Source organism: Phoca vitulina, unplaced genomic scaffold (genome assembly GCF_004348235.1).
Source record: "Phoca vitulina isolate PV1807 unplaced genomic scaffold, GSC_HSeal_1.0 scaffold4, whole genome shotgun sequence".
Classification (NCBI taxonomy): Eukaryota; Metazoa; Chordata; class Mammalia; order Carnivora; family Phocidae; genus Phoca; species Phoca vitulina.
Window position 1 is genome coordinate 28,081,654 of NW_022589707.1, and position 10,000 is coordinate 28,091,653.

At 32.7% G+C, this 10,000-nt stretch overlaps 1 protein-coding gene across 1 annotated transcript in view; it reads right to left on the reverse strand.

The window, feature by feature from the left end:
- FOXP2 (forkhead box P2) overlaps positions 1 to 10,000 on the reverse strand; it is a 541,506-nt gene that overhangs the window by 247,545 nt on the left and 283,961 nt on the right. Inside the window, exon 4 of the mRNA XM_032401732.1 lies at positions 2,870 to 3,047. Coding sequence (XP_032257623.1) covers positions 2,870 to 3,037 — 168 coding nt within the window. The 5' untranslated portion in view covers positions 3,038 to 3,047. The remainder of the gene's footprint in view (positions 1 to 2,869; positions 3,048 to 10,000) is intronic.

The following is a 10,000-nucleotide window of genomic DNA, read 5'->3' on the forward strand; positions in this document are numbered from 1 at the left end:
TCAATGTAGTTAATCTAAAGCAACATTTAAAATATGCTACCTCCATATATTATATGTTCTAGTATTTAGTACTAATTTTAGAAGATTAGAAAAGAATAAAGGAGAGAGTAATTCATCAGAAGGCTTTTTTATTACTAATTTTTCAGTGACTATAAAACAGCAAAGCATACTAACAAAGATGTAGCTCCTATGAATATATCCATTATATCATAAATATTAAAACTTAAAGATATTCCAGCTTTCAGAAATATTTAATATTAATAAATTAAATGCTAGGAAAAAGTATTAGCTGTAATTCGTCAATCCCCTTTTCTCCGCCAATCCATTTATCATTAAGTATTTGTTACAGTGTGTCCCAAACACTAACCCTTCCTCCTAAATACATGGTTAATTTAAGTTAAACTGCTCACCTCTATAAAAATTAAAAAGCCATAAAAATCAAAGGTAAACATTCTGTTCTCAAAACAGACCACATTCTGCCAGAAGTTCATGACAAACAAAATTTTATTTTGCTTATATCATTCACTGCCTCCTAAATTATATTTCCAAACAAAGACCTCAGACAACAATGATTAGTCCATTTTACTACCAAGAAGTAATTTCTTTGTTCAAAACTTTACATTTAAATATCACCAAGGAAAGACAAATTTGTAAAATTATGTCACCTATGAATTTGTCTTAGTATTTTCCCTCCAGTTTTTATTTTTTTCTGAAACATACTGAATATGTTTGAATTAAAAGCAATAACTGCATTAATTTTATAGAAAAGACATTCCAATCTCTAATGAACTTAAAGGCCCATTCTAAAACACACTCACGGAAGGACAAAAATTCAATAACCTTAAGTTTTCTACCTATATTAATATAGTAAAAACATAACCAAGGGAAGAGACATTTACAAAGGTTTTTGAATGTTTATTTATCAAATTATTACATATCTTCCTGTAGACACTTCCTGAAGTGTCTTTTGTAGACACCTACTATACCCATTGTGTTAAATCACTTCCAGAAGGCACTCCACAAACATGCAATACATGACTAGAGTTTCTAGGTTATCAGAAGGACATAACTTTTTCTATTTACTCTTGTTGATGGTTTATATCAACAAACTGTGTAGAACAAAGTAAACTTCCGACTCAGGTTATAAACACACCTTACAGATTTATCATAAAATGCCTCCAGAGTACTATAAAGCATAGCCATGATTTGACTCTGTTTTCTTTTTAAGATCTAATCAGAGCTTAAGAAAGAAAGTTACTTCTTTACATTTCCCTTCAGAACATAGTGTCTTTTAGTACTAAATTGCAATGTTCATTTTCAGTTGTTAATTCCACTTGCTTTTTATAACTGCCATCTACTGTCTTCTCACACAAAATAGAATTTGGCTATTAATTCTTAGGACTCTTACTGAGGGGAGTCAGTAGGAATATGATAGCACCCCAGTGGTATGATGTTTCCTGTAAATAGATTAAAGGGAGAGCAGGGCTGTCCTGAAAATTGCATTAATTTAAAGTAACTTGTAAAATAGGCTAATCCTGGACTTTGGTAGATATTTAATTCTTATGATGGTCAAACAAAATAAAAATTATCTTCCTAATGACTACTGTCTGTGAAAAGAGACATAATTCCAAAATAATACAGAACCTGTTCAAAGTGTTATGTCTAGCTCTTTTAAAAGATTGTTCTTGAAAACAATGCCTAAAGGTTAATACATTATCCAGTACATATACTCTAAGATAACTTTCTAAATACTGCTGTTATTTAAAATAACGATTCTATTAAATTTTACTGTCATGTGGGCATTTGCTTTAACTTTCGAGATGCATTCTGTCTCATCATATATTAACTGAAAAATGTGAATGATATATCACTTAATTTGAAATATTTTTCAATAAGAATCATTATATTTTCATTTTAATCATTTTTTTAAACATTTGGTCTGAATGCAATCCAGAATTTTCAAGAAATAACCTTTATTTTAAAGCAAATCAAATATACTCTTGTTGTCAAACAGGTATATTCATTCTGACCTAATTTAAGTATATGCTTTGAAGGCTTTCTGTTCTCTGTCACTATTTCCACAGACTTGAATCAGCGAAGAATGGAGTGGCTATTCTTTGGCTGAAAAGAATATTTCATTGACAAACAAAACTGGGAAAAATGAATCGATCACAGAAAAAGAATAATGGGCTACTTAAAAGTGTACCTTTATTGGGCAGTTGTTGACTTCTCTAGATTTAAATGAGAACTGCATTTTATGAGCCACTAGCAAAAAACAAAAAGTGCTCTTTAACGTGATCAAAAGATGTATATTCAAAACATCTTGGAATGAGTTTTCAAGAAAAGCAACACAGACGATCACGGTGTTTAGACAGTTCACAATCTCTCAGCAAATTTCAACTAATTAACAGCTAATATTTGCAGCCATCACAGGCAAGCATCTGTGTTATGAAAAGTCCTTGTGGTCCTTTTCACCTTAGCTTCGACTTGGAAGAAATTCATTGTATAAGCAAGTATCAAGTAATGTGGCCCTCTGGTGGAAAACTAAGTATCACGTTCTGCAGCACAATGTTCGACAGTAAACTAGAAGCTATCAAATACTTGTTACAAAGCTTTACAGATCCTCCCGAAAATCACCCTGTGAACTTAATTAATAGCTTGACACCTGAAGGGCACTCGGGCGCCGGCATGACGTAACGAAGATGAAAATCCTACCTTTCCTGATCCTTCAATCAGGTTCCAAAGAATAATAAATTCTCAGCATCCTTTAGCTTCACACAACATGCTCAATTGGCTACGAATACATTTTTCCCATTGAAGCAAACAGGCTGATTTGTTTTAAGGAATCACCGAAGAAAACAAAACTTACCTGCTGTTGTTGCAGATGCAGCAGCTCTACTGTGCTTACTTCTGAGCTGGTGTCACCACTTGATCTTCCATCTCGGCTGCCAGCATCTAATTGGCTGCTCAGAGTGCTCATTCCATTTTGATTCATTGAACTGTTGCTTATTGTCTCTGTCGCAGATTCCTGCATCATGACTTAATACCTAAAAGTGATTAAGAAGTATCAATTAACACACGTTACACCTTCACACTTCCATTATCAAGATGTCCCTCTCTGCCAATTACAGAGACAGCATCTTTAGAAGAAAAAAAAAAAAAAAAAAAGCCCGCCTTGAACAGTCATTTACCAAGAAAAGCAATACAAATTCAGCTTTTATCCAGATACTAATCACTGAAATTATGGTTTCTATAAGCAATTTTTGTGTGGTTACATTTAACAGCCAAAGTAACATACCATGCATAGAGCATGGTCAATAGCATTTATGAACGACCACATTTTAAAGTCTACCTATAAAACCAGCTTAAATGAAGGCACGATTGCACACTCTGTTCTATGTTTCCTATTATCTACCTTTGACAACCAGAAGTTCATGACAAACAAAATTTTATTACAAAGGTTTAATGGATGACTATACAGCCTTATTTTAAATATTCACTATCTTGATTCTGTCAGATTTTTACAGCACATCTTAGGCAAGGCTGTTGTTTAATGATGCACAGCTAATCATACAAAATTAAAATTTTGTAAGGGTGTTACAAATCATATGGTATCAACCAATGATAAATAGTATAATGGGTTTCTTTTTTTTGTGACTAAATAAAATTTTGCCTTGGAGACATTTTAAGAAAAAGCTCCTGCTGCAAACACGTCAGATATTGCCTATTTTTTTAATCAAACAGCTCATATTCATTTATTTTTCTGACATTTAAAACATTTAATACTGTCCTTCCTGGGAAGTAATTAAGCTTATGCATGAGCAGCAATCAAACTGTTCACTTGAAGATGACTTAAAACTCAATTTTAACATAGGCAAATAAATGAAAGTATATATAAAATTAATTTTCCAGGCATGTATTAGATATGAAAGCTGGAAATAAAATCTATCAAGAATATCACTAATGATTGTGCTAAAAACAGCATAAATTATGCATATTACCTTCTCTACAGTAATAAATGTTTTATCATTTTCACTGCATAAATATACTGTACTTTCAGGATAGCAATGAGATGTCCTGCCAAGATCAGTGGAAATCCTTGCAGTAAATAAAGAACCAATGTGCTCTTACAAACCAGAATTTCACAGTACATCTTGAATCTGTGGTTTAGAAAGATCACTTTTGGCTCTCAGAGATATCTGAATCCTATCCTATAACCTAATTGCTGCACTTCTCTGATTTACTTCTACGGACAGGATTTCAGAAACAACCTGGGTGCGCTGTGACTTTAATAGTAATGCTAGACAGACAGGGGACTTAGCCTAAAGTAAAGAAGGACGTTAAACTTATCACTCAATCTAAATTTTTGTAACTAGGCGATTTCACTATTTTAAACTTGGTCATATTTTAAGACTTTTGTCCATTAAACAATTTTAATGTATTTATTACAGAGCAAATGTAAGCTTGATGTCTTTTCATGTCAGAGAGAAACCCCCTTCCCCAGATTCTTACAAAATGTGATTATGGACACACACATAGACACACACACACACACACACACACACACACACACACACACACAGAGATACATATCCAATAGAGTTTTTTTGCATACTAATATTATAATTATTAAAAATTAATGGTTATAATTTAATAGCTTTAACAGGTTTTTTCATCAAAGCCTAAATTATTAGATTATTTCTAGGACTCTAAAAAGTCAATTAAAAAAGAAAGACCTGCTGATTTCTAAAAGACCACCAGTAGCTGGGCTAGCAAAGCAAGTCAGTATAAGAAAAACTACATATACAACTTAAAGCTGTTCTGATAAAAAAGAAAAAAAAAAAAGCAACAACAACAAAACCCCATAATCACAAAGGAAGCAATTGTTATAACTATATAGTAAACAACTTTTGAACCAAATGTGCTTATGAATAAATAGGCTTTGTTAAACACCTTATTGAACATTAACAAAGAAAAATCACACAAATGAAAACTGATACACAGTGATGGATTTTATAGGAAAAAAAAACAAAGCTAATACTCTTTTCTGAGATTAGGCAGCTAATAAGTATTCAAATTAGGCATAAATTTTACATGCACAATGTTTAAAATATTCAGAGAAAAGGTCTGATTGCCTTTACTACTTATATGAAAATTATAATTTGGGTCCTCTGCAACTGTAGAAACAGATAGATATAACTTCTACTACATATTGCATTTAAATTTTACTTTTGACAATAGATCTTGAGTGTATGTGTATGTATATATTTTTACTTCATCATCCAAATTTATTTGAAATACTTATTATCTCTGGGTGGAGTTTGCAACAAAAAGAATAAAAATTTTAAAAAACTCTATTTTCAAATGTAGCAGACAAATGGCAGTATTTAATATTAACCTTTGTGTAGTTAATGTCGGAACTAATTGGATGAATTAAAGAATTCTGCATATATTATTGTATTATAATCAAGGCCATCAAATAATTAAGAATAATCAACAAGCAGAGTCATGGGTCTAAATTTTTATTACAATTATAAAGAAAGACCCACATAACTTCCAATTCCTATTATCCAGAGGATTTTATTATACCTTGTGGAATTTTTGACTTTATAAAACCCTGGAGTATAAACTGTGATTCACATTTTTGGTTCAATCATCTAAAAGGTAGTAAAATCACGCTTAAGAAAAACAGTAACAGTGATAGCACTTTTTTCTCTACAGAACAAAAGCATCTGACCCAACATTAATAGGCAAAAAGAAGGGCAATTGTGTGATCAGAGGATTCTAATGTACATATCACCTAAAGAAGACAGCTTGGAGCATGTCCACTATAAAGGAGATCTATCTTCAAGGATAATGAAGATGCTGTCCAGGATATACTGAGTTTCTCCTAGTGATATCTCCACACCTATTTTCTACTAGAGAAAATATGTCTGGCACAATGTGAGGTGCTGTTTACCTTTTAAAGTATATTTTAAATAATTACAAATTCAGCATATTCTTTCCAAGTGGATGTGCTTGTGATCCCAAACACATCAAACTAAATTATTCATTCTTCTCAATCCTACCACAAACATTTTACAAAAATCAGTGAAAATAAATTCCAGATCATTAAAGGAAAAGGTGAAATTGGGAGTCGCTGTCTTAATGTTTGTCTGAACTGTTAGTTAAACCTTTAAATCTTTCATCATACACAACTTTTCAGCCACATCAGAAAATGACTCTTCAGATCTTGCACTCCAATGATACAGTTCTACTTTTCTCCCTTGCATTAAGTTTTCCTTTCTTTCCTTTTTCTTTCTTCTTTTTTTTTCTTTAAGCAAGTCACTGTACAGATACTTATTCTCTACACCACTTCCCTTTTGAAACATTAAACTGACACTGGAACTGACTGCACAAGATTGCATTTTCTCTTCCTAAACAACTTGAATTGAAAGGTTACTTAGTGTAACAATATTTACTTGCAGAATTGTGTTGTTACCAAGGGTATAATGGATGGTGGCTATGCAGGTTTACGCAAGAATGAGTGAAGCATGAGGCATTAGCCATGTGTTTGACATGTTTCAAATTGCTATAATCCAGCATTAAACACACCCAGCAATTCATGCCATTTCTTGCAGCCATAATCTTGAATAAAGCGTGCACAACCACTTATTATATAAATTAGTATATGACTCCCTGTTATAGTCACAACAGTGCTTTTGTGTTTATTTTGCATCAAGATGTAGTCTTTTATTTGTACAAATAGCAGGATATAAAGACATAGCTCAATTAGACCTCCTTACTTTATGATAGGGTAGTACTGAATGCTAGACTTGTTGGTTTTATTTTTTTCCTTTTAGAGTTATAGGTTCCATTGGTATAAAACTGTATCATGTGTTGAGATAGACATTTGCCAGAGCGATAACAGAAACCTGCATATATCCTATTCCATATTCACTACAATGTTCAAAAGTTCGATACTTGACCTGGGCCAGTACAGTTAACTGTTAACGACCACCAGGGACACTATTGGCCCTTGTTGCTTACTCAGCTTCTTTTCTCTCAGGTTCTCTCTCTCTCTCTCTCTCTCTCTCAGGTTCTCTCTCTCTCATCTTTCTGACCTCTCTCCCTTCCTTCTTCTCTTCCATCCCCTACCCCATGTGTGTGCATATATGTGTATGTATGTGTGTAGATAGACAGATAGATGTGGGTACATTGATTGATCAAACTATATATGTCAAGGATGGTAAGAAGGGAAAAGTAACCTCTACCACCCCCATGCTCCCCATATTATGTCCACATAAGTGGACACTCCATCTTATAATCTTGGTGTCTTCATATTAAATCTCTCTCTCTTTTTTTTTTTTTTTGCCATCTTACCATTTAATTAGAGCAAATGGATGGAGAAAATGACTTCCTGAGAAACTGAGAATAAATAATAGTCCATATAAAAAGTTTTAACTATTTCTGTGAACTTTTCTTAAACAAAATTATTTACAGTGATATCAAAGAATATTTCATGTCCAATATCTTCCAGTGTCTAATTTATCAACCAAATATGTACATTGAATCCAAAAGATTTTGAATATGACATATAAAGAAAAACATGAAATCAAAAAGTTATCATGTACTCTTAAATAATTCTTAATCACTTTTAAATTATCAATATTAAATATTCTTAAATATTCCTACGTAAATTTACACCAGAAAGCGTTCAGTATGAGGAAAACCTACATATGCAACAAGAAACCACATACATTTACCTCAAAATATCAGCTAAATTCTGATTTTGAAAACCTGACTGAATTACAAAACTGTTGAAAGAAACTAGCATTTAAATAATGATAACTTCTGTGCTCTAGTGGAATTAATTCATCATGGACACCATGCACAGTGCATTTGAAATCTAGTACTGCTTTGCTAAAAGTCTTTAATGCTAAGATTGCCTAATAAATCAAAATGCCAAATATGAAGGACATAGTTGAATGTGTAAGAACAAAAATTGAACAAGCACACAAGTATTTTTAATTTTAAACAACTGAAACAGGATGTCTTTTAAAACATGATTTGGGAAAGGATATCTATTTTTACAGCAAGTGTTATGATCTTTATTATAACAAGTGATATGATTGTAAGTAAATGAAAATTAAGTTGTTTACAAAGTATCTGCCACTGCTCTTCACTTGTTTAAACAAAATGCCTAAAATGCTATCCACAAATTAAGGTTACCTTCCTGGGGGAAAAAAAACCCAACAATTTTAATTAGTAAAAATTCAAATTTTCATTCAAAAAGGTTAATATGTCAAACATACCAAGTTGTAGAGACATTTCAACATGGTGATTTTTAAAAATAATGGTCATGACTATCTTTAGCGAACAGAATACTGTTAGATCTTCAACAATGACAAACATCAGGGAAACATAAGAGTTGACCAAATGAAAATCTTATCTTTCACTTCAATCAGCTATTAATTAATTTAGCAACTCAGTATGTTATGTTTTACTTCAGGATTAAAATTAACCTAAGTTTTAAAACACAAGTAACAAGACATAAAAATTTCATTATGGATATAGTATAAAATACTAAAATAAGTACTTATTCTCTATGCTATTTCATTTAAATATAGTACAACAGCAAATCTGAAAGAATGGTAGCTATATAGATGTATTTTACTGTAACATTATGATTCTGCATCTTAAGAGTTCCATGGTCTCCATTCGCAAGCATGATCGGAAGGGAAATGATAATACTGATGATTCTGATGAACTAATTGTTCCCACATATATTTCAAAATTATATTTGTACATTAATCTTTATATCTAAAGTCTTGTTTTAGCCTCATACATTTATATAATTTCCATACTGAGCATCTATTTCTCAAACAGGTGAAAATGTATATCAAGTTTTAGTTTAATGGTCAGTCTTCCTTTTAAGTCCACAAATTTTAATGCTAGTTTAATCATTACATTTTTTAATGTTTTAAGTCAGTCCTTTATAACATTAAAAACCAGGGAAGAAGGAAGCTTAGGGAAAGTTTATTTCATTCTGTTACTCCATAACCTCTGACAAATTGAGTTGGTGTTAATTTATAATACCAAAATGTAGTATTTTTTCGTAGTGGATTGAACTATATCTATATATCTTACAAATGTGAGAGGAGGGACTTAAAAACTACAGAATGTTACGTAGGTACTAATACAAAAATAAATACTGGTTACAGTTTACAAGAGACCTGATAAGCAAGTACATTCTGTCACACTTTTCCTCGTCCTTGCCTAAAGAAAAAAATATTTTCCAATTCTTGAGACCAGAACTATTTTCGTTTAGGATATAGAGAATTTAACAGTAAAAAATGTTAAAGCAATAAGAAATAATTAGATCTCCAAGAACATAGAAAGACCTGCCTAGCAGGCAAAACCTCCCTCTTTCTTATTTAAAAAGCTTAGTGATTGAGTTGTGCAAGCTTGCAAGCTTCCATGCAGTGGGTCCACTTACAGTCAAATTCCCAAAGGCTGGACTACTTGCAATAGCCTTCACTGATCCCCTGGCTAATGAGAGCTCTGAGTATGTACTTCTCTTGTGATGGCATTTTCACCTTTCCTGCCACATATCTTTCCTTAACCCTCAAGCTTACTTTACTTCAATCTTCAGTCTCCCGCCCACAGCAACTCCCCGGGATCCCTTGCTGTTTTTCCTGAGCATAATACAGCTCTCCCACGGATCCTCATTCTCCTGCCCTTTCAGCACTTTTTACTTCCAGGCTATCTTTTGGGCGCCAAATGTCCCTTTAATACTGCTCCTCACCAGACCCACCTCTTGCCTTCCCATTGGAAGACCCACAGCATAGGCGGTACACTTAGAGAAATTTCTTCCACCATCCTCAACTTGGTGCAAAAGTCTAACATGAGCCTAGCAGGTGGATGCAATGATAAGGCCAGAATTTTAAGGTAACCGCATGACTGTGTTGGACAGAGTTTTCAAGATATGGTCAGGAAACTGCTTTTGTCCTCCTTTCTG